General features: G+C 44.7%; 1 protein-coding gene across 1 annotated transcript in view; it reads left to right on the plus strand.

The window, feature by feature from the left end:
- The window catches only part of LOC138537156 (zinc finger protein 721-like), a 45,510-nt gene extending 20,021 nt beyond the window's left edge, over positions 1-25,489 (plus strand). The window contains exon 2 of the mRNA XM_069641431.1: positions 21,959-25,489. Coding sequence (XP_069497532.1) covers positions 22,031-25,336 — 3,306 coding nt within the window. The 5' untranslated portion in view covers positions 21,959-22,030 and the 3' untranslated portion in view covers positions 25,337-25,489. The remainder of the gene's footprint in view (positions 1-21,958) is intronic.
- Positions 25,490-25,900: the final 411 nt, after the last annotated feature.

Here is a 25,900-nt window from a genome sequence, read left to right on the forward strand (position 1 = left end):
TAACAACGGTGCCGGTAAGCCTACGGTCACTGTTGTTACCGAACCGGCACACTCCGAGTCTGCGGGCGGCTGTCATCCGGCCTGCCAGGTCTGACCTGGCGGGCGGGACGGCAGCCGCTCGCAGACTTTCACAGAAGCACCGGCACCATTAATAACGGTGCCGGTGCTTCCGTCATCCCCGTTCCCTTTAATGGGAATAGGGATTAACATTTTTCTGGCGCTTGGCTTCCAGGCTTCCAGGAACACCAGGGCCGTAGTCCCCCAGTGTTTCCTTGAAGCCAGGCACCAGAAAAATACACAAGTCCAGTGGCAGCCTGTCAGTTTTACCAGCACGGCTACCACAGAACTCGTAATTAGGCCCAATAAGATTTTTTAATTTATTTATTTATTTATTTTTAGTTCTATTTTTTTTTAACTGTAAAAGGTGGTTCCTAAAGGAACCTTTCTTTTGTTGTTTTTTTAATGTATTTTTTTGCAGGAGAGGTTAGAAGGTGGGGAGGTAAATGAGGGAAGAGGCACCAAGCACTAAAATGGAGGTGCAGGTGGACAGTGTTTCTCATACTCCTTGATTACAGCTTCAAAAGCACCTCGAAATTGCTTCCCTCTGCAGAGTGGTCTGTTGCAGTATATACAGAGGACTGTTGCCTTCGAAAGATTTGGATCAACGGCCTCTTTTATTGCTTTCAAGGTAGCTGGTGAGATTTTGTGTCCCACAGAAGTAGGCTGTGTGGTTACAGTATTGGTTGAGGAAGATGATGTGGAGTAAGACAGCCTACTACTTGCTAAGAAAGGTACAACCTTTCTACCCATGGACCCAACAGAGCTAAGTAAAGGGAATATAAAGAGGTAATGTTCGTAAAATAATGCTCTAGCCATTGGTTGAATTTTTGTTCTCTGTTTGAGTCTGTGGAATAAATAAACCTTGATTTTTAAACAAAAAAAAAAAAGAAAACTTTCTGAGAGCATTGCGGTGGTTGGATTTGGTGTGGCGGCGCATGGAGGTGGTCCTTTAGGAGTAATGTCCAGGTAGTGCGTGACTGAGTATGTAGCTTTAGGCTTTGGTACAGTCCCAACAGTGGTAAAGAACTGCCACACCCATGATTCTCTTGGTTGCTAGAGATAGGCACGCCCCCTACCTCATCTTCTTGGTCCTCTTCATTGTCTTTGTAAGTACTGTGGTTTTTTTTTTTGTAGGTCCTCCAGCTGCTAGTGATGGTGGTGGCTCTTGGGGAGGAGGGATGGCAATAGCTGATGCCATTTGTAAGATAAGTAGCAGTTTTGCTAATATTCTCCCAAGTATGTGCTTTGTACTAGATTGTTAATGGATAATGAGTAAGAATAAGTGTAGGAGCTGTGCAAGGGTACTGTTGGGTAATGTATTTCTGTAACGGAATACATAGTGACTAAAGAACGGCAGTTGGAGAAGAGGGCTGCCAGAGGAAGGTTGGGGGTCTTTGTTATTGTACAAAACTTAGTAATAAACCTTCAATATTACCCTGTTAAGTGTGGCGGCTCATCCTTTTTACAATGGGGATGAGGATGGATGAGAGCGGACCTACTAAGACCCCTGACCGTGAGGTACTCTGAACCTCAGAATTTCCTGGTGGCTAGGAGGACAAGAAAGTTGGATTGCGGGCCACAGACGTTGCTGGAGCAGATTTGGAGAGGGTTCGAGCGACATGGTAGAACGTGCTGTCTGTGAATATTGACCAGGCCACTGCCGCAAGGGAACTGCAGCCGTGGACCTGGGTGACATCTAGAAGCCGTTACGCGGAATGTGCATGGTGTCTACCAGCTGGTGAGACACATTGAACCGTGAGAGGTACTGAAGGCTGCTTTGCATATTTGACATTTAATTTAGCGGCCTGTGGAGATGTCGACAGTGCATTTTAAATGCATGTCTTTTAAACGACGGTCGCATCTGCACGCCCATACGTTCACCACCTTCTGCTTTGGAACATGCGAAGCAAGCGGCCCTATCAGGAGCATTGTTTATTTGTATCCTAGCGACGAAACGTCCTACCACGCATGCGCGTTGCCTCATGTACTGTGACGTCTGATCAGGAAGCGAAGGGTGAAGCAAGCGGTTCTATTAGCATTGTTGTTCGTATCCTAGCAACGCTGCGTCTCGATACGCATGTGCGTTGCCTCTCATATTGTGACGTCTGATCAGGAAGTGAAGGGAGAAGGACCGCTGCCGGCCGAGGGAACACGTTGGATTCGAACTCGTCCACCGTGGCGTGTGCGCTCTGGGCCCTATTGGGGAGGTGTGCACGTCCCAGATGAGGTTATTTAAAAAATATATATATTTTAATTGGCTTACGTGTGGCTGCTGAGCTGTGGGTTTGGATATCCACAAAGGACATTGACGGATCTTGTTGTTTGGCATAGTATTAAGTTGACACAACTTTTCCTTGATACATCTAAAACTGTGATGAGCAAAGGCATTTCCAGGTAACTTTCTCGCAGTAAACAGGGGAGCATAAGCATGGCCATGGCAGGAGTGCTGGGTCCACCTATGTTTATGCCCAGTCCAGGCCCAACTAAAATTAAGTTGATGGCTTGGGGGGGAAAAAGGCTTTCTCCATTACGTTAAGGCTGTTTGAGGTAACAGCATTTCATCTGAACGCAAAGTCTCCATGTTAATGCACTTCATTGGTTATGAGGGTCAAAGGATTTTTGATACCTTGCCTGACATTGGAGAATTAGATCTAAAGGTAGCAGGAATGAATTTGATTTTGCCTTATTGAAGTTGGACCAACACTTTGAGACTCGTGTTAGTACAGTTTTGGGAAGATATCACTTTGGTATGAGAGAACAAGATGAGTGGGAAAGTGTCAAGGAATATGTTACGCCTTTACGCCACCTGTCTTTGAATTGTAAATTTGGGGACAAGCTGGATGAGCACCAATTTATGTTGCATTGTTCCAATGATAACATTTGTGAGGAAATTCGGTTAAAAGATGAGCCAGGGCTCGATTAGGTGGTTGCGGTTGCTAAAAGGGAGGAGCATATCTTACAGTGTGGCAAAGCTGTCCCATAAGGAGATAAAACACCCACTAATGAGATATTAAGGGTAGGTGGGTGAACAGAGGAAGGATTTTCACAAAAGCATTGGGAAGAAGACAAGAGATAAGGGTCCTGATATAGGGAGTAAGAAAAATATGGGTGTGAAGGGAAGTGAAAAGAGGATAGATTGTGCTTCCGATGTGCAAGTGCCAGACACTTTGCAAACTCACCAATATGTCCAGGCAGGAAAGCTTTGTGTGGCAGGTGTAAACGGTGGGGACATTTTGATAATTGTTGCAAAAACGACTCCATAGGTGATGGGAGGAAGGTGTTGTACGTGGGGGAAGAAACGCAACAATCCTCAGGTGAAGACGAGGATGAGGGAGTGGAAGTAGTCACTGTCAATATGGTTAAGTGTAATGATGAGGATGAGTGTGAACATCCATTTGCTGACATCCCTGTGAATGGTAAGAAGGTGTATATGATGGCTGACTCGGATGCTAAAATAACTCTCATGTCACAAGGACTGTACAAAAATGTAGTGGGCGGGAAGGTTGACGATCTAATGCCGTCTGATAAGAGGCCAGGAGGATACAATTGTGGGAGGATTGACGTGATTGGGTTTTGCGTTGCTACATTTGAATTCAAAGGAAGAGAGACGTGACCAGAAGTGGGGAGACCCTATTAGGGTGGAGGGAACAGAAAGGGTTGCGGATAAGGCTAGACCCCAACACGGAGGAACAGGTTCTCAACGTGGGAGAGAAATGGGACATAATTGAAAGATATCCTGAGGTGTTTTCGAAGAAGGTGGGGTGCATCGGAGGGATGGTGCACAAAATTGTGATGAGGGAGGGGATTAAGCCTGTAAGTGCCAAACTTCTCCCCATTCCCCTGGCACTTTGCAATGGTGTGCATGAGGAGCTTGAGAGATTAAAGAGTGCAGGGATCATCGAACCGGCAAAGGGTGTCCAGTGGATTTCACCACTGGTTGTTCTTAAGTCTAGTGCTGAGTTGAGTGTGTGTAGACTTGAGAGAGGTAAACCAATGTTTGGTTGCGGAAAAGGCATCCCCTTCCTAATATGTCTGTGATGCTGAGCAGGTTTGGGAGAGCCAAGTATTTTAAAAAACTCAATATGGCCAGTGCGTACCACCAGATTCAACTCTATCAGCAGTCTAGGAAACTGGCAGTGTTTTATAACGCATGATGGCGTGTACCAATTTCGCAGGATGCCCTTTGGGTTGTTTTCACCGTCATCCGTATTCCAGAAGTTGATGGACAAACTGTTGGGAGGGATGGACGGTGTATGGTGTTTCCAGGATGATGTGGGGAAAGTGAAGACATGTTCGAGAGGAATCTAAGGAAAGTAGTTGATGTCTTAAGTAAGAAGGTGATAACGCTTAGGGCAGAGAAATGTCTTTGGGAGTAGAGTTGAGGAGTATCTGGGCCACGAAACCTCTGAGGATGGCCTTAGACCAAAGAAGGATTTGGTAGAAGGTATTCAGAAAATAAGCACTCTCGGGGACAAGGCAGAACTGCAATCTTTTTGGGCATGATAGAATTTGATCACAGGTTGGTGGATAATTTTGCAGATGGGGTTAACAGGATGAGGGGGCTGTTGAAGAAGGGTGTTGAATTCAGATGGGACAATGAGTGTGAGGTAGTATTTTGCGAGATAAAAAGGAAAATTGGTATTGCCAAGGCATTAGCTATGTTCGAAACTAAAAGAAAATGTGTTATTTCAGTTGACGCCAGTGAAGCAGGGATTGGTGGTGTGTTATCTCAAGTTGGAGCAAATGGAAGCGAAGAGGTAGTGACTCATGCATCAAGGATGCTGAGAGGTGCTGAGTTAAATTACTCAGTTTTCGAAAAAGAGGCTTTGGCGTGCCATTGGGGAATTGAAATGTATAAGAATTCTGTTTGGGGGTCAGAATTTACATTACGGACGGATCCCAAACTCTTGAAAGCTATATTCGAGAATAAAGGGTTGGATAAAGTGTACAGAAGAGTTGCGTGCTGGGTGGCAAGGCTACAGTGCCACACATTTGACATTGAGGTGATTGCTGGTAAGGAAAATGTACAAGCTGATCACGTATCTAGATTGCGGGATGAGGATTTTGAGGGGAGTCAAAATATGTCAGAAGATGTTATTACGGATATGGTGTATGTTACCCATGATGGGGTAATTACTCGGGAAGAGTGGGAGAGTGCATTGCATTTGAATGATGTGTGGAGACGTGTTATGGAATTTGTTCAACAAGGATGGCCAGAAAAGAGACTGTTGAATGGGGAGGAGAGAGCAATGTGGGAGGTAAGAGCAGAATTGAGTGCAAGGAATGGTTTATTATGTTGTTGGGATCGCCTGGTGGTTCCAGGAAAACTGCGCAGGAGACTTATTGAGATTAGTCATGAAGGTCATATTGGGATCTTCAAGATGAAAGAGCTTCTCAAGGGAGACTATTGGTGGCCTGGTTTCGACCGTGAAGTAGAGAGGGTGGTAGGGCCATGTGTCGAGTGTGAGGTGTCTGCTAAGAATGTTTGTGCTAAACGCCAACCATTGATTAAAGTGAATGCACCTGTGGGTGTGTGGTGTGATCTAACTATGTATATTCTAGGTCCCATGGATTTAGGAAGTGGACGTGGAAGATTTGTTGTGGTGGTAATTCATTTATTTTCCAGGTGGACTGAGTTTATAGTCATGAGGGAGGTGTCATCCCAGTGTATAGTTGAATTTCTGCAGAGTATTTTCGAAACAGAAGGATTGCCCCAAACCAATTTGATCGATAATGGCTGACCATTTGTTGGAGGTTTGTTTTAGGATTATTTAAGATATGTGGAATAAAACATAAGCAGACTGCCTTGTATCAACCTCAGACAAACAGTATGGCAGAAAGATCCCTACTAGTCCTGTGTCACCCCTTGAGGCTCACCCTACCACTAACGCCACACAGTTTGCTCTGCTGTTGCCACCCCCGAGAGGCACACACAGCGGGTTGCACAGGGGAAGGCGGCCCACTTCAATTCCAAGTCTGCCACAAATCAACAATTCACTCCACTGGTCTTGCTAGACATTCCATGCTAAATGCCTCTGCTTTGGAATTCTCGCCAGGCTCGGGTCACACTGGGAGGCACCAGGGAGGCGTTTCTGAAGGGAGCAAAGGTTAGGTGAAGCCATCTTGGGCCTAGGCCAGCTTCAATCCCCGAAATGTGGAGTTTTTGAATTTTGTTGTGATCTATTCCTTGTAATCTTCACCCAAACCCCACGGTTTGTAGTATTTTATGAAAGAAAGATTACTTTAACGGATTAATCAGTTTCTCTGCATCCAGTGATCAATTAGCACCAGTTTCCTGAAAGTCCTGCATGATCGAAGATATGTCTTATCTCTTTGGTCGGCAATCCGTTTTGCCAATTCTGAATGAAACATTCATGGCCTATATGTAAAATTGGTTTAAATCTGGTTGAAATAATTTCTCTGTGTGGCTACATCTAAATACATTCATTTATGCAGTTAATCTATATTGCTTCTAAATGAATTGAGCATTGATATTTTTCCACATGCTTAAATACCCATTAATCCCTACCTGAAAGCTTACGTAGTAGGGAGACCCATGAGATCTGTCGGAAATTAGCTCATGCCAGCAAACTACACACGTAACAAACAGATGGGGGGGAGGTGGAGGTCTCTTTCCCTGCTCCAGCACCCAATCTTTGAAATACCACCTAAAGACTTTTGACCGGACAATTGCACAAAAACCCTTCAGGACAGACTCTAAAACTAAGCTTTCCCTAATGCTATGCATTGAGTGTACAATACCAAAACTCGGTAATAATGTATCGTCGTCAGTGACCGCATGTGCCATGCTCTCAACATTGGCCTCTTCCTGCAGATTATTAACCCCAATTTCCAACCTTCAGACTCTTGAGGAATAATAATGTATCCCAAATAATTGAACTGTATGCCAGGAAAGCATCTGTCCGACAAATGTACAGTGTGCTACCCCCACTACATTTGACGTACTTGTTTCCCCCATAACCATCCTCAAACACCTGCCCTTTGAAGCAACATGTTTTGCCATAGGGCGTGGTGCAAATCAACAGTAAAATAAACAAACCATATAAAAAAAACCATATGATTCACAGGGTGTGGGATTTTTCCCTGTATTAGTATTAATTTTCTGGAATAGATTGTTACTTTTGGTCTCTCATAATGAATTCTGTAGTTTAGGTACAGTTCCTGGTACTTTTTCTGAATGTTATTCTTATGATTTGAGGTCTGGGTTGCTGGAGTGAATGATGCCATGGCGAGAATGCTCCTGAGTGCCTGGAATGTTTGCTTGTGAATAAGGGTTCCAACTCAGTCAGTTGGTGAGAGCTAGCCTGGGTGGGGACTGCCAGTGGGTCCCCTCCGGGGCTCTGCCCCATAACCGAGCCATCTATGTGTGCCATATTAAATAATGGAACCAGTGTGACTACCTGCTGCCTCCTGGAACATTACTTTGCAACAGTGGTGACGAGCTGGTCAGAAACTGGACCCAAGGAGAGAGCTGGAGCTGAAAATGAGCACATTGACAAGTGTTACCTGCTGCGGGGGGGGGAGGGGGGGAGGGGGTGCAGGAGAAAGTATGAGGGACCCAGTGCCCCCAGAGCTAGAGGCTCTCCACCCAGGGCTAAGATGCTGTCACCCAGGGCTAATGAAGAAGGGCCTGCTGTAGCTCCAGGACAGTTTATGTGGGGGTTGGCTTCTCAGGATACCCCCTTGTTGTGCCCCTGCTCTAGCATATGTCAGCATAGTACCCAAGGACAGAGATGGCTACTGGAGAGCTGCAGTCTGCCCAGCTTGGACACTAGCAAAGTTGTAAATGCTCTAAGTAAAAGCACCGTCTGAAATGGCTCACATGGTGTCCTTTAAGATATTACGTTGCACCGTTATGCGGGGGGGGGGGGGAGAGAAGTGGCTTAGTGTTCTGCATGGCTGGATGTCACTGCTCCCAGGGAGGGCTGTTTTGGTTGTTGGTTGGCTGGAGCTCTTCTCAGATCCGCATCCAGGACTGGAGTGGTTATGTCAGAATGGACCTGGCGAGGACTTGTGCAATGTTTGCCCACTACATTGCAGCAGCTCTTCGTTCTACCGAGAGTTTGTCAGCTCTGAAGTGAGGACCCATCGACGAGCACTGAGCGTCATGACCTCATTAAAAGGAAATACTTTTGTTTTTGGGGACTGATGTCGACTGAGCAAAAGAGAGGGGTTGATTAAAAGCTGGTGCTCTAGTGCCACCTTGGGAGAGTTGCGGCTTTAGCATGGTCATCAGGTGGTGAAGAGAAGAGCGGTCGGTGAGCAGAATTCAGGAACTCGTTTTTCACCTTTTGGTAATAGTGTGCTGTGTGCGGCGATTGGGCTGCATTTCTCTTTATCAATGAGTTCCTGGGATCCTGGCACGAATATTGGCTTGCGGGTTGAGTTTGACTGAGACATGTGTTGTGATGTGGTGCTGTGTCTACATAAAATGTTATGCAAATTTCTATTGAAAAACAAACTGGTAGTAGAACCCCTAATATCTAATTCTCAGGGCTAATATCTCTAAACTCAAAAACAGTGGCGGAATGAGCATACAATACCAATAGAAACATATGTCTTTAGACATATTCCATATTTAAAAGCTGCCTCCACTGGCTCATGATTTGATAGCAAAACATTGTGGACACAATAACGCATGTAAAAACAATCCCATACATACAAACAAGCCTCATAAAGTGCAGTGAGCAAAAAGTGCCGTAAATGTCAGCATCCCAAACAATGGTCCTAAAACCTAATTTGCAAAAAAATACGATCGCCCCCAATTGCTGAACCACCTAGGTGGACAAACATATACGTAGATATGACCTATTTGAATCAAGCCACCATCTACTAGGCGAGACAATTATGTATTAAGATAGAATTGTCTTCTGATATCTTACTGAGCTCTTCTGAAGGCTGTTTTACTTTCCCCTTCTTCCTAGTTTCAACATTTCCCCTGAATGTGGTACTGTTTTCTTCAGGACTGGCTTCCCATTTGAATTGCTTTCAAAAGTGCATGGATCTTGTTGGCTCTGATCAGTCGCACAACTGAACAGTGTCTCCAATGGGTCATGGACATGTGTTCCTTTTCTTCTAGTGTTCCTCACACTGTTAAAGAAATCGGTGCTCTTGAAGACCCAAGACATCCAAATGGGTTTCGTGGAAATAATCCAACAAAAACACCTGACAAAACCCGAAAATGAGGAGAAACAGGCTGTAAAAATATCATTGAATTTATGTGAATGTGAATTTCTATGCCAGAATTATAGGGGCACGTTGCCACGTGGTCTGCTTGCTTTTCCTTCCCTATAGAAAGTGCCATGAGATGCTTTCTGAAATGGCTGGCCTAGTTGGTATCAATTAAACACTTTTGAAATGTCCTTTGTTCTTAGTTTAGTATTTATTCCATTATGGTGATTTTCATGCTCCTGCCAACACGTGTTTCGACCTCACAATGCATAGGTCTTCATCAGGGCTGGTGAATCACCCTTATACATGTCACTATCTTTTTAGCCCAAACACCTCCAATAGTGTTCTAGTATTGAATATATCCACTCTCTTCGGACCGGAGTGCAGATTAAACCGCCTCTCTTGAACCAATAATCGACTTTATGTCAATGACCATGAATATATCACTTCTCATTAGACCTTCCTGAACCGTTTCTGGACCTTGTGCCAATGACAAAGGCCATTTCAAAAGTGTTTAATTCATACCAGTTAGTGGTTACTTAGTAATTCGTAGATTACGTTAACAATTTGATAAGAAAAATCCTTTTCCAGTAAAAGAAGTGAGGGATATGCGCAGTGGACAGACCAAAAACATTTCTTATTTACTGCTCGGTGTCAGTCTTGTTGGGGCCTTTGAGCCTGTTGTTGGTAGTTCATGCAGCAAGAATACCCCAAGATACCCTAGAACTGTATGTCTTTAGAACACAGAATCATTGTTGTAGTGGTATGCACAGTGGAGTATAGACCCACCCTCTGTTCGTGGGTGTTTTTGTTGGTTAACTCAGTATAAGTCTCCAAATGCCAGACCAATCCTGAACCTTGTTTGATGCCTCTATCACTGCTGAACTCCTCCAACATTTAACCATAAAAAAACACAGCACACCTCCTCACTTCAAGATCTGTCTTTTCACTAGTTTAGAGGGAAGCTCTAGCAAATGTACACCTAACAATGAGACTCTCGCCGGGAAGCGAAGAAGAGGGAAGAAGGGGGGAAAAGAGGGAAGGAAGGATATAAATATCTTCCAGTTGTGTCCCAAGGCATATAGAGGTAATATCACTCAGACATGTTTACATGCCGTCACTTGGCCTGGGCAGTCAGAGGTAGCTGCTAGTAGTTGTTGATATTAAGCTGTCTAGGCTCACCCATGCTGCTAGCATTAGTTAAATAGCTATGGAACATTTTGATGCCTTTATCCCTTTGACTCTGTTCTTGGATAAGACTTTGCTTCCAAATATACATTTGCTTTACCATGTGTTCTCTTTCATTCATTCTCAACTGGATTCTAACCTGTGCATTCCAGCATGCACAGCCCTCTATTAATCTGGTTCAATGTTCTTTTGCTGACAGTAATTACTTTGTGGTACTTTACCACAAAGTTATTACTTCTAATTCTTTCACTGAATTCTTTAGTTTAGATGAAAGTTTGAAGTAATTACTTGGGGCTTGGGGAATCTAACGTCATTATCCAGTATTCAATCAACATCCAAGCCGCTCTGTTACTCTCATACAATCTGATTGAGTATGGTTGGTGTGTCACATCATACATCAACTTTCTCTCTCTTTATTACTTTTAGACCTGTACATTATTAACCATTGTGCAATAAAGGTTCAAGTCTCTCTGATTGTTTCTCTAGGGTGTACTCGCTAGATTTTGATCTGCATGTACCAATGTCCATTAACTCTCTTTAGTAATATGTTTGCCTTGGATTGGGGTATTGGGTTTCATTATGATAATGATGTTAATGATAATGATGTGTTATTTATATAGTGCCTTAATCCAAAGCGCTTTACAGAGCACATATTTACATACAATATCACCCAACCGAAATTGATACTCATTTATCTACCTCGGAAGGATGAAAGGCTGAGTTGGCCTTGCCGGGATTCGAACCTGCGACTTGCAGATCATGCTCAGATCGCAGCAGCGAGTGCTCAACCCGCTGAGCTATCTTACCATTATGCAGCATGCATTTAAAGTTCAAGTCTCTCTGGGGTTTGTAGCAATCTTTTACTAGGTTATGAGTTATGTGTCCCAGTATCCACTTCTTTCTTTAGTTGGTCAGATGGCACTGTGAGCTGGGCGCTCGTTCTGACATCTGTGTGCAGCCTGCTGATGCAGGTTCGAATCCTGGTAGGGCCAACTCAGCCTTTCATCCTTCCGAGGTCGTTAAATTGAGTACCACACCGTGGGATAATAATATCAACTTTTATTTCAGCGCTTAGATATCTGCCTGTTTGTAGCGCTATATAAAACTAGATATTATTATTATTATTATTATTATTATTATTAGGTTTTTTGTAATGCTTATGCAACCTGAGGATCACTTCAGAGCGCGTGATCCCAAAAGGGCAGCCAGTGAGGAGGCGAGAGGACTTTCAAAGCCTAAGAGAAAAGGAAGTTCTTGAGGGATGGCCAGAATCAATCACAGTTGTTTTCATTGAAAAGATTAAGGAGTAGTAAGTTTCAGAGGGTAGAAGCAAGGAATGCAAAGCGTCAGCCACAGATGTGGTGTTTAAAAAATGTTGCTAAATGTAAGAAGGTTGAATTTGAAGATCTGAGGTTTTTCCTTGGCTGAATGGCTTGAGGAATCTTTTGAGGTATTGAGGCCCGGTCATGGAAGATCCTGGGGGCTTGGCAGAGCTGCATGACCTTTATTTTAGAGGCAAAGGTGAGCCAATGAAGTTGGGACATGACACGAGACATGTGGTTGTGTGGGTTAAGGTTGGAGATCATCAGAGCGGCTTTGTTTAGGAACAGTTGACGTTTTGAGAGTGGGGTTTGGGGAAGGCCAGAGTAGAGCTGACATAGCATAGTCCATTCTCTATAGAATAATGGCTCTGAGTAAGGAGCATCTTTGGAAGATGTAGACAAAGGGGGTGATGTTCCGTACTAGCTAGCATTGCAGATTTCTGGATTTAATTAGGTAGTTGATTTGGGAGAGCATGGGAATTGTCATCCTAGTAGAATCCTACATTCTGGCCTGGTGTAGAGGGACAGGTAATTGTCCATTTGATGGGGGCAGGCAAGTAAGATAGCTATAGGGTAAAGGGGAGCAAGGATTAAGATCTCTGATTTGGCAAAACTGAGGGAAGTTTGCTGAAATGTATCCGTCTTTGTAGACATCTGTGAATGCGTTTGAATACTTGGACGGCTAGGAAGTGGTCAGGATTCAAAGAGCAGTTGTCCTTCACTGTAAATTGGGTGTCGTCCATTTACATTTGAAAATTAAGTTTACAATATATGATTATTTTGGTCAATTATCTCATCCAAGTGTAGAAAAGAAGGGGGAGAGTGATGAGTCCAAGGGGGGGTGGGGGAGATGCTATAGTCAAGGTAGCAGTGAAGAGAAAGGAAGAGTGCAAGTTTGGTTTGCTGGGATCTTCTTGGGAGAAAGGACCTACGGCAAGCAAGTACTTTGTTATTTTGAACAAATCCTGGATGTGTCGGAGGAGAATGGCTCGTTGGTTGGAATCTAGTTCTTCATAGAGATGTTCCCTGATGTGTAGGAGAGCTGTCTCAGTTCCATGAGAGGGTGGGAAACCTGATCGGTGGGAGTCTAAAAGCTGGCCTTCCACCAAACAACCAATCTTGTAGCTGTTTGATGGCTAGTTTCGGCATGATTGTTCCAATCCTGTGAAGCTTAGAGATGGGGCAGTATGATGAAGATAGAAGAAGGCAGGGGTCAGTAGGCTACCCAAAGTGATCTGCTGTGTTGATGGCTTTTAGGATGTGATCAGTGGGACAAGGGCCTAGGCTGGCCAGTTGGCTTAAGGTGGTATGGACAGGAGATAACCAGGTGAAGCCTAAACATGGGGAAGTGGATGTTTCAGTTTAAGGTTTCTGGGCATTGACTATGAAGCAGTCTAGGAGCTATTTGCAAATATTGTGCAACGATAGGACTAAAAGCTTCACAGAATTTGGTTTTCTGATGCTATGGTACATTTTTAACCGTGCTTTTTAGGCATTGCCGATGGCCTGAGAAAAGAAAGCCTTTTTCGCTGTGATGATAGTTGAGGACTCTGGTGAAAGCGGCAAGCAATTTTGTCAACTTGGGAGCATGACTTTCTCCAGGGACGTTCAAGTTTTTGCTCTCCTATTCTCTTGGTTCCCTTCCAATCCTTCCCCATTACTCCCTCCAATCTACGCTCCCATTCTTTATCCTTCTCTCTTATCTCATCCAGACACTACTTTTTCATGCTCATACTAGCCGTACTGTCTCTTCCCCATATCATACCCTTCTTGAATGTTCTCTTCCGTTTGTCTCTTTCCAGATCCACCTGAAACACTGATTTCAACCATAATGTTATCTTGAAAAAACTTTCATTGGACCCCTCACCTCTTTCTAGCTTACGTCCTGTTTCTCTCCTCCCATTTCTTTCTAAGGGTCTCGAGCACATTGTCTACTCTCAAGTTTCTCCCTATCTCGATCTTTATTCTCACCTCTCTCTACCCCAAACTGCGTTTTGGCCTTTTACTCCATTAAAACTGCATTGATTTACATCACAAACTCACTTCTATCTGCACACCACTCTAAACTATCTCCCATTCTTAGCCTCCTTGATCTCTCTGCCACCTTTTGACACTTTTGATCACCGTGCCCTGCTTGATACACTCTCTCCTTTGGGTTTCTGTGGTTCTGTCCTACAATGGTTTAATTCTTATACTTGTTCTGTCTCTTTGGCTGGCAACCATTCTCCCTCCTTTTTTGTTCCTGTTCTCTGATATCTCTTGTTCTCGCTCTTCACGTCTCAATTTCCTCTATTAGCTTCCCCTTTCACTTCTGTGCCGATAACTGTCAGATCTTTGCGTCATTCTCTGTCTTTTTTCACTTATTGCACTCCTCTCTTTCTGCTTGCCTCCAGGAAATCCAATCCATGATGCATTCTCATTTTTTCATCTTCATGCCTCCAAACAGAAGTTCTGTTTGTCCTTTCCTATGCTATTTGCTCTTCCCACCCTTTTCTCCTTTCCCCCTGCTCATCTCTCCTTTCCTACTTCTGCACATAAGCGTGCAGTGCTCTTTGACCCGTCTCTCTCCCTTTTTTATTTGCACATTTGTATTGTTTTTCAGTCATGTCATTTTCACTTGTTTAGCATTGTTAATATCTGTCTATTTTTTTTCTTACTCCTCAAATCTAGTCATCTCTGCTTTTATCCTTTCCCTCATCAACTACTGTTCTGCCCTGATAGTAGGGCTGCCTGCTTGGTGGTTTCTCCTCTTCACTCCTCTTCATTAACTTTGCAATCCGTGCACTCTTCTGCCTTCCTCCCCATTCCTCATTTCTACACACAAATTCTCTGTCCTGGCTCTCCTTCGAGTCACATCTTCCTTTTCATTTCCTATCCATTGTCTTTAATTGCATTCATGGTTTGGCCCCGCACTGTCTCTCTTCCCTAGTTACCCTATGCTCTCCTCCCCGTGCTCTCTGTCGCAATTTCTTCTTGCCATCCATACACCATTTTGTACCCTGCCCTGCTCTCGTTCCTTCTCCCTGCTAGCTCTCAAACCCTGTAACCCCCTACCTCTTTCTATTAGCTCCTCACACACTTTTCAATTCTCCCGCACTCCCTTCTACTATCTTCTTGAGCCTAGTGTAATATGTTTTCTTCTGTTTATATGCTACTCTGTATTATTGTATTATTTGTTGACCTTGTACAACGCTTTGGCAAATCTGCTGTATACATAAATACAAATAAAAATGTGGATGAGTTTGTTAGAAAACAATTTATTGTGGACATGGGAACGTCTCTTTTGGGATCCAGGTCTGGATGGGACAAGGCAGTTGAACGTTCCAGTGAGGGCAGAGATGTGTTTGTCTCGTAGTTCATTGGCATTTAGATGATCAGAAAACGTGTCAAGGAGAGAAATGTCTGCATCATTGTTGTGGGCGAAAGGTTGGACCATGGCCGGAAGGACGCTGTCTGCCTGGGCTAGGGGTTCTGATTGGCTTTGGAAAGCAAAGGTGAAATGTCATAAGGAGCTTGTCAGACCAGGAGATGGGAGTCGATGAGAGGTTATTAATGGTAAGACCATGTGAGTGACCTCTAATGTAAATGGGAACACATGGGTGGTAAATAAAAAGTTACTCGCAGTAGTGACTGAAGTACTCCTTATGTCCCGCCCCCATACTGCATGGGCGATTACAATGCTCCATTTAAGCTGGGAGGGGGGCTGAAAACTAAGTTATTATGAGCTATTAGCACACAGATTTTCAGCACTGCCTGACCAAATGTGGCATCTGACCTGGCACTGGTATCTAGGCAGTAATGTTTACAGAAGGCAGATGGGGATGCCCAGGTTGCTGCCTTGCTGATTACAACCCATGGTACTTACCTCTGGTATGCCACGGCTGTCGCTTTAGCTTTTACCGCATGGATTTCCGCCGGAGGAGGCTTGTTCGGATGTTTATAGGCTTCTGTAGGCTTCTGTAATTGCTGTGACAATCCACCTGGCTATCAAGGCTTTGAATGCGTGGGAGCCTGGAGAGGAACTTCCTAAGGTGACAAAACAAGCTTCCAATTTCCTAAACACTTTGGTCCCGTTTAAGTAGAACATTGATGTCCTACATACATCTAGACAATGTAGAACCTTGTCTGCCTCTGATGTGAGCTCTGGAAAGAATGTGGGTAGCACAATTGTTTGATTTAGTTGGAATGAAGAGACTGCTTTTTAATATCTAGGGATGACATTGGGTCGAAAGTCTTATGAGCCAGAGCCGCTAGAACGACGTTAAGGGCCCCAAACCTGATAAGGTTTGGTTATTGGTGGGTATATCCTCGCTAAACCTTGGAGATGCTTCTTGACCACAGGATTAGCTGAGGATAATAGTAATTTGTCTGAGTTTTGATATACTCCGATCGCTGCCAGGCAGGCACCTGCACTCCTGTATGAGCAAGGTAAGCAGAAAAGGATAGTCCATCATCCAGTGAACATGAGAGGGGTTTGATGTTCTTGTCCTTAGCCCAGAAATAGAATCAAGCCCATTTGCTCCTGTATGGATTTCTGGTGGAGTCCTTGCAAGCTTTTAGAATTATTTGCACATTTTGTTGTGAAAGTCCAAGATGTCCTAAAGTTAGCTCTTCAGTACCCACCCTGAGAGAGAGAGCTTGTCCGGAGCAGGATGAATTACCAAACCATTCTGTTGTGTTAACAGGTGAAGTTGCCCTGTCCATAACCGAATGGGCTCAGACTGTGACAGATGGAGCATATCAGAGAACCACACTCTTGATGACCAAATAGGTGCTATTAGAATAAGCCTGCAATTCTGTGAATTCCTAATCTTGTGTACAACCCTTTGAATGAGTGGGTTTGGAAGGAATGCAAATCCCCACAGATGGTCTCATGGTATCTGAAATGCATCCCCTAAGGATTTCCTGTCCTGGTCTGTCCAAGAGGCAAAGAGAGGGCATTTGGTGTTTTCCTTTGTGGCAAAAAGATCCACCTACGGATGCCCTCACTTGAGGAACATTTTGTTCAGTACTTCATGCCTGAATCCGACTCGTAAGAAGTGGTTGCAAGCCTGCTCATTCCATCTGCCTCTGAGTTGTCCTCCCTTGGTAGGTGAAATGCCCTGAGGAGAATACCCTGAGAAACGGATCAATTCCAGATCTGTACTGGTAGTTTTCCTGGAGCCGGAGACCTTGTGCCTCCCTGCTTGTTGATATAATGCATAGCAGTGGAGTTGTCTGTTCTAACCAACACTATCTGGTTCTGTAACATTGGTTGGAAGTATCTTGGAGCTAAAACAATGACTAACACCTCTAGATCATTTATGTGATGCTGTTTCTCCACATTGGACCACTTGCCATGAACTCAATAAGAGTGGTCCCCGACCCTTCCATGGATGAATCTGTTGTAATCATCCCCGAATGTGGGGCTGGCTGGAAAGGAGTACCCAATATTACACTGGATCCATGTGTCCACCACAGTAGTATGCTTGTACTACTCATGCCTGGCTAAACATTCCCAGGCGTGAGCACATCTCTGCCACTAGAACTACATGTAAATGGCTTACTATCCAACATAAAATTGATCTCAAAACCCTCTGCCTTACTTACAAAGCTCTCAACTATCTAGTCCCCCCCTACCTTACAGATAAATTCACCATGAAATCTTCCATCAGAACCACGAGATCGTCCAATACCTTATGTTTTACAGTACCTAGATTTACCTCTAAAAGAGCCGGAGGCTCGAGCTTCACTGTCCTCGCCTGACTATTAAGTCCTCCAAATCCTTCCAGTCGTTCAGGAAACTTGCCATTGGGTGGCTTCTGACAAAAAGTCAACCGTTAAGTTAGACTTAGCTATAAATTGTACATATTGCTTGGGTCTCATTTTATCTTGATTTGGTTGCTATTACCTCCACTGTCTGTATATTATGTAGATATCTGTTGACCTACTATTGCTGTTTTTACCATGTACTGTGCCTTGTAACTTGTACTAAATGCCCTTTTACTCCCGGGTCTGGAGCGCTATAGAAATAAAATAAACAATAAACAAACAAGCTGAGGTGGACGGCCTGGAGACAAAGTGCTTGATCGCTGCTCGGATGTCTCAAAGTCTCTCCGGAGTAGGAGACATCCTCTCGGCAAGAGTGTCCCAACCTATTCCTAGGAATACAAGATTTTGAATGGGAGAAAGCTCTGACTTCTTCTGATTTATGGAGAATCCCAGGTTGAACAGTATATTCCAAAGCATCTGGCTTGTCGTTGTCACTTCCGGAGAGTTGGATCTGATTATCCAGTTGTCCAAGTAGGTTTAATATATATGATGTCACTCCTGTCTGAGCAGGGATGCCACAGCATTCATAATCTTTGTGAAAACTGGTGGGGCCAGGTTTATGACAAATGGAAGGCCCTTGGACTGAAAATGATGGCACATAACACCCGTCTGCGTGGTTGCCATATGGGGACATGTAAGTAAGGATCCTTCAGGTCCAGGGAGCACATTCATTCTTCCCTGAACAGAGCTTTGGTAATGTGTGCAGGCGTTACCATCTTGTACATTCTCCAAGAGGAGGGGAAAGATTGAGGTATGATAAGTCCAGTACTACTTTCAGGCCACCACATGTTTTTTCTTGTGGATCACACAGATCCTCGAGTAGAAGCCCTGGCCCCTGTAGAACGGGAACTGGTTCCACAGCTTGGTTTTTAACAAACATAATTTCTTTGAGAAGTGCTGGAGAACCAATTTGAAGGAGGGGAGGAGAATTTGAAGGGAGGCGAAGTCGAAAACATGTTGAAGCTTCAGATATAGTCATGGGTCCTCAAAAAGATGATGCCACGAAGCACATGCGCAGCCAGCCCCCAACTGGGGTATTGTGGACCCAGTCCCATGCCTCATTATTTTTTTGATTCTGAGGCTTGTGAGGAGGGGGGGTGAGAGCATTGCGGTTTCCTGCAATGAGTGCTGGGAGAACGCTCTGGTTGTATGGCCCTCCTTTCCTGGAACCTTCTGAACCCTCCAAATGTGCCATTCAGATCTGACTTTGTGAGAAACCTTTTAGATGTAAGTTTTCAAAAGTATGGCCAATGATTTAGCCTTTTGGGTACTCATTTATTTCTTAGTATGCGCCTCATCGGTGGAGGAATGAAAGCGCTCTGTGCCTTCAAAGGGAAGATCCAATATTCTGTCTTGGATGTCAGATGTAAACCTGGTGGCATGCATCCAGGCTGAGTGTCACATGTCTGCACCCACACATAGCCCTCTGCTTGCAGTATCAATGTGAGACACTGATTTTTCTAGCACATCTTGTGCTATAATCTTTACCTCTGCCAATCCTGCTTTGCTTGGCGATCTACAGACAAATCTGGGAGGAAGTCCCCAATCTCTCTCCAAAGTTGTTGGTGTGCAACAGCTAGCAATGTATCTGCGTTTACTTATCTGAGTTGCAGGCCTGCATTTTTTCCCCAAAGGATTCAAGAAGCTTGTCCTCCTTGGACAGTCAAGCCACTGCAGATGTTGCTACGGAGGAAGTTGCAGACGGCTTTAAATATAAAGACGCTGCTGCCACCACAGAGTAATGCGGTTGAGGGTGTGAAGACAACAAAATAGTTTCACCATCTAACCTAACTGTCTGAATCTAGTATCCAGACTCTTATTTATAGGCTGAGAAGAGTGCAGTTTAATCCACAACATACAAGATGTCTTTTTAAGAGCGATGCCAGAATGACTAGCCACCCTAAGCGACAAGACCTCTGCTAGAATGCTTCCTTCTGGCTGAGCATGTTGAGGTGCTTGTACTCCCAGAAAATCTGCTAGGCCTTCCAAGGGGTCGTGAAAACGCCTTGGCTGAGGAAGTAGTCTTTTCCTCTGCATTGTCAGTATCCTGCTCTGCAGGAGTATTGTCTCGGGGCCTTGTGCTGCTGGAGGGAGTTAAATCCTTTTCTTGCGACTGTCAGAGTGGAGCCAGTGTTTGAAGCGCTTGCGGTTGAGGAGGCATTTGTGTCGTTGGAGGAGGTGTCGTCAGTATCATGGGTTGCGGCACCTGAGGTGAAGGAAGGGGCTGCACCTGAGGTACCACCTCTTTGATGTTATGTTAATTTGTACCACGCACCGTTACCATTTGCATAGTCGCCAGGCGCTCACATGGCTCTGTAAGAAAGTGGGTTGGGTAGGTTAGTGAGGGAAGAGGGACAGGAAGGAGGTTTTGCTCTTCTGTTGGTGCTTGTAGAATCAGGAGAAATTGGTGTCTGTGCTAGTCTCCTTTCTGAGTGGGTTTGAATTGTGTGCACTGAGGTCATTGTGTCAGGAGGGGCAACGTCCAGTGTCTGTAATGTTTGTTTGCAGTAGTCTTAGTCTTTTGGTGGCTGTGTGAGTTGTGTTTTTGTGTGAGGTAGGGCTGGCCCGTTAGTTTGTGTGGGGTATGCTAGAGAGGAGCAAGGAGAAGGGGTGGTTATTGGTTAGTACAGTCTGGCTGTTTTGTTGGTTCTAGGATCCGTACTGTCAGTTGTTTGTCTCAGGTTCATGGTGATATTGTGGCAGGTGCCTGTTTTTTTTGTGCTAAACATGGCAAGTTTAATAGCCAGGTTTTCTGTCGTATTCGGAAGGTGAGGGGGTCTTCCGTCATTCTTAACTCCTTTGTGATTGAGTTCCATAAATTGGCTATTAGGCATGAGAGTGCGTTCCTCCGAATTTCTTTTTTCGTAGTGTTTTATTTCAATTTGGAGGTTGTTACTTGATCTTGGATTTCTTCCTGATTTGTAGTGGTTGGTTTTGGCTTGGAGGAATTTGGCTCCTTGTCCATGTAGTGATTTGTTGCTGATCCAGAGGGCTTTGAAGTTAATGTGTGTTTTTTTTTTTTTTTTTTTATTTGTTTTCTGGGAGCCAGTGTAGGATTCTCGGGGCAGGTGTGATGTGGCATCTTCTGTTTAGTCTCAGGAGTATCCTTGCTGCAGTATTTTTGATGCATTGGACTGGCATTCCAAGGTACAGGCTGTTCACCTAGTCGATTCTTGATAATACTAAGGAAATGATTGCGAGGGTTCTGTGTGGGAAGGAGAGGTAGGGTAGGATCCCTCTAATTAAATACATTTATTTGCTATAGTGTTGACTTGTGACTCTAGTGAGAGTCCCTTGGCCATGGGTATTCAGGTATTTTATCACGGCGGATGCTTCAGGTTGGGTTCCCATTCCTGGTGGCCAGTTAGTTGTCTCTGTTGCGTTATCATCTGTGGGGAGATCATTATTTGCATTTTGGTCGGGTTTAGTTTGAGGTTGTTGTTTGTCATCCAGGTGTATGTCCGCGAGGCATTTGTTGAAGGGTGTTGCTTGGGTCTTGGGTTGAGGTTATCTTGAAGACGAGTTGGGCATCATCTGCGGTAATGAGTTTGTTTTAAATGGCAGTCATTTGTTGTGACCGAATGCAATAAACGGTCAAAAAACATTCTTTGCATGCCGCCTGTGCTTGCATAGCCTGTGGGGCATTGGATCAATGAGTCAATTTGATAGTCTAAGAAGGTGTCGTCTCCATTGATCGTGCAAGATGTTCTGCTCATAATCCACCACAAGCTGTGACATACTGCCAAACATTGTCCCATCATGTGTACAACCAGAGAATTGGGCCTAGTGGCGATGTGTAGATTCATTCATATGAAAAGAATACCACATGTGAATGTAATAAGCACAGCATAAATTAAGTCAAAATGACAACCATATACGGTGTGGAATGTAGCAACAAGTATGTTTGTAAAACGCACATAAAACGACTGAACAACTGGTTTTCACCTGTCGTGTAAATTATGTGAACTGGCACACGTGGCAGTGAGTTTAACCCAGGGTACCATAGGATAGTAAAATATCAAGATATTCCTTCAGCATTGTGGTTCTTTATAATTTTATAGACCGTTTCATATTCAAATGTGGACAAATACATATTTCAAAACTGCCCTAGGGTAACATGTCATTAAGAGAATTTTCAGAAGTTGATACCCTTCCTTTGTAGAAACATTATTTTACATTTGATCTAAAACCAAATGAAAATCTGTTATGTAATGATCTGATGACTGAACTATTGGATAATAAAATTGAAGCCCAACCCCGCTATGTGTGGGAAGTAAATGCTGTGAACTAGAAAGAGTATGGTTTTATGGGCCGAAATGATTAAATTAAAGAAACGAATGTTAGTGAAAAGTAATTACTGATTGGCTGTTTATTATCTCTTCTAGGCAGTGACTCCTCAGAGGGTCTGGACTCTAGTCACGCTGGGCGGGGCAGTCCCTCTGGGGAGGACATCAGTCATGTCTCTGATAAAACGAGAAACAATTGGCATTGGGGAGATTGAAGACCGTACACAGGCCTATGATTGCTCCAAAGTCGGCGTCCTCCCAGATTGCCAGTCAATCTCGAAGAGCCTTGGAATGAAGCAGGAGCCGTTGCTGAAATCTGAGCGTGTGGTTCAGAATGAAGAGCCAGATTACTCTTTCCCAGAAGTGGATGCCATCTTGGACGATTGCCGTGGGGAGCCTTCATTAACTACTGTTTCAGGTTCAGCATTGGTAAGAAACCCATCCCCCAAATTGAATGTGAGTGCCTCAACTATTGAAGAGCGTGAGCTGACTAAAGGTGCAGTCCTTGTCTGCAGCGAGTGTGGGAAGACTTTCATGCGGAAGTCTGACTTCACAGTACACCAGCGAATCCACACAGGGGAGAGACCGTATGAATGCACATATTGCAGCAAGGGCTTTTGTCAGGCTTCTATGATGCGCCGCCATGAGCGGACGCATACTGGTCAGAAGCCCTACCAGTGCACCATTTGTGACAAATCCTTTGCACGTTCCATATCACTGGTCAAGCATAAAATGACACATGCCCAGGAGACGCCAGCCAGATTATTTTCCAGCAAAGATACTGTTTCTACACCAGACAAGAAAGGAATGTCCCCTGAAGTCACGGCAGAATTGGCATCTTCTTCAGAAGCCCCGAACATGGCCTGTCTTGACTGTGATAAGGTTTTCAAAACTTCCTCAGCTTTGACGAGGCATGAACAGAGCCACATTGAGAAGGTCTTCCCTTGCGATGAATGTGGAAAGATTTTTAACAGGCGGTCCAACTACAATGTACATTATATGGGACATGTGGGCAGTAAGCCCTACCGCTGCACAGAATGTGACAGATGCTTTTCCCGACAAGCCTTGCTTTTGATTCATCAGAATGTGCACACTGGCAACCGTCCTTACTCCTGTACTCAATGTAAAAAATCCTTCACGACGCCAGCAGTGCTTCGGCAACACCAGAAGAGGCACATAGGGATAAAACCCACCCAACACAGCCATCCAACCGATGAGCCTCCTTTTAACTGCAAAGATTGCCACAAGAGCTTTGCCTATTACTCTCGCCTACAGAGACACCAGAAAATACATGAGCTGTCATCCATGATCTGCGGTGAATGTGGGAAAAACTTTGTGAGGAAATCTGACTTTACTGTGCACCAGCGAATTCACACGGGTGAGAGGCCGTATAAGTGCTCCTTTTGCGGCAAGGGCTTCTACCAGGCTTCCATGGTGCGCCGCCATGAGCGTATTCACACTGGGGAGAAGCCCTACCAGTGCCCCGATTGTGACAAGACCTTTGCACGCTCTTTTTCACTGATGAGCCACAAGAAAACACATATTACTGGGAGAATGTATAGACGTCATTCCAATGATGTGACGTACTCCATTTTGCCAGGTGAGCCAGAGAAAGTCCTCACGGAAATAACACCAAGTGTCATAGAAACAGAGACTGAAGATCAACCTCTCTCCTGCTACGATGACACTACGACCAATAGCACGTGCTCAGTTCCAATACAGCTCCAGCAGAGTCACATTGAACTAGTCATCCCCTGCAACAAGTGCGGACAGACCTTCTTCACAAAATCAGAGTACAACCTCCACTATCGCACCCATGGAGTCCGGAGACCATTCCGCTGTGCTGCTTGTGATCAGCGATTCTCCCGTCACTCGCTATTACTGATTCACCACAACACACACACTGGAAATCGCCCTTACTCGTGCCCCTTCTGCAAAGACACTTTCTCAGACCCTTCCACGCTTCGTCAGCACCAAAAGAGGCATTTTGGGTTAAAACGTTCTGACAGGGTGAGTGTTATATTTGACAGTCTGTCTTCTGTGAGCAACTCCAACAGCACAGCAACCGACGACATTGCAGAAGATGTTGGCATAGACTCTAAGGACTGTTCATCTTCAATCATATCCAACAGCACAGCATCTCCCAGAAGTTCAAATGAGGTCGGCATAGACCCTGATGTCCATCATTCTCTACCTAACAGTCCAGAGCCCACCTGTGATGCAGAGTATGTCTGCTCAGATTCTAAGGTACATCCATCTGTATTCCTCTCCAAAAGCTCAGCACCCACCGAGGATGAACATAAAGGTTCCTCAACCCCAAAGGTCCATCCTTTTGTCCCCCCCTCTTCCAACTGTTCAGGATGCACTGATGACAAAGGTAATGACTCTGCAGATTTTAAGAACCATCCTTTTGGGCTCACCTCCACCATCCCAGCATGTGACCCACGGCGTACCTGCACAGATTCCATTGTCCATCCTTCTAGGCTTATTTCCACCAGCATAGATGCCTCTGATGACTCTACTTTAGTCAGCGCAAAATCTGAGCGCTCCTCCGCTAGACTCACTGCCAGCAGCAGAGCAATCCTCAGTGACCCAACATTTCTTTATATAAAGTCTGAAAGCCACCCCCCTTTGTGCCCCTCCGAGAGTGATCCAATTTGTGCTTCCATAAAATCGGAGAACCAGGAATTTTCATGCCGTTCAAAAAACGAAACACTTCTCGATGACCAGGCTTGTCACTACATAAACTCTGAGCGAAATGCTGTTCTGGGCAACTCTAAGAGCAAAGCGCTTAACAATCACTCCACTTTAGTCTCCATAAAATCAGAAAACCAGCCCTCTGTGTGCAGTTCAAAGACGAACAAGTTTACCAGTTACCCGGATTACTCCTCCAGAATATCTGGAATCCAACCCTCTCAAAGCCCCTTTAAGAGGAAAGCACCCATCAAAGACCCAACTTTTATATACAGAAATTCTGACAACCATCACTCCATGTGTACCACTGAGGCTAATGACTTGCATTGTATTAAAATAAAATCCGAGTACCAGGCCACTGAATGTTCTTCCATCAACACAAATTCCGCCATTGTCCCAATCTTTGCCTGTGCTGAGTGTGACAAGGTCTTTTCTCATTCCTTCCATCTGGCGAAGCATCAAAGGATTCACCAGAAACGGTCCTTGATGTGTGGGGAGTGTGGGAAGACATTTCTGCGAAAGTCTGACTTTACAGTGCACCAGAGGGTCCACACCGGTGAGAGGCCATACAAATGCTCTTTCTGTGATAAGAGCTTTTGCCAGGCCTCCATGGTGCGCCGCCATGAGCGCGTCCACACAGGAGAGAAGCCCTACGCATGCCCTGACTGCAATCGAACCTTTGCACGCTCCACCTCTCTGTTCACCCACAGGAAGGTGCATTGGGGTCCCAGCTTTGCAGATCTCCTTCCTTCAAGGCGGCCATCGCAGACTCAGCCCAGCTGAGATAGCCCTGCCGGATCCACATGTAACTTGAGGCTACAAAACACTAATATACTGGCCCGAGAGGAACACACACATGCACTTGGCCTGGCCAGCTCACCATGAGTATGAAAGTTCTGGCATGTATTTTGCAATTAAATCTGACATTCTTCTGTATCTATTTTTATAGTCGTTTTTTTTGCAAAATGTTACTTTTTACTCAGCAGGGGAGTGATTTCATACTTGAGGATTTAATTTGACATGTTTCCTGACAATCGCAACATAATGGACACGGTGTATTGCAGGGGGGTGGGAACTGAACAGGCAGAAACTAAACTACACTTTCACTCCACTTGGTATTCCCAGCAGACATGCCCATGAATTGAATGTGCCTGGACGCAGGAATTTTCTCTCTCACCAAGAAGTGGCCGTTACCGAGAGCGCATGGAGTTGGATCCTAAAAGGGATGCCGAAGATGTCCTGGTTTTAATAGGGAGAACCTCAATTCAACTGAACCCTCTTGAAGGTGCAGATAAGGACACAGAGACTGATGCCCCCCTCTCACTGCCGGAAAAGTGGAGTAAATGG

This window comes from Ambystoma mexicanum, chromosome 1q, assembly GCF_040938575.1.
Source record: "Ambystoma mexicanum isolate Mex_15411 chromosome 1q, UKY_AmexF1_1, whole genome shotgun sequence".
NCBI lineage: Eukaryota > Metazoa > Chordata > Amphibia > Caudata > Ambystomatidae > Ambystoma > Ambystoma mexicanum.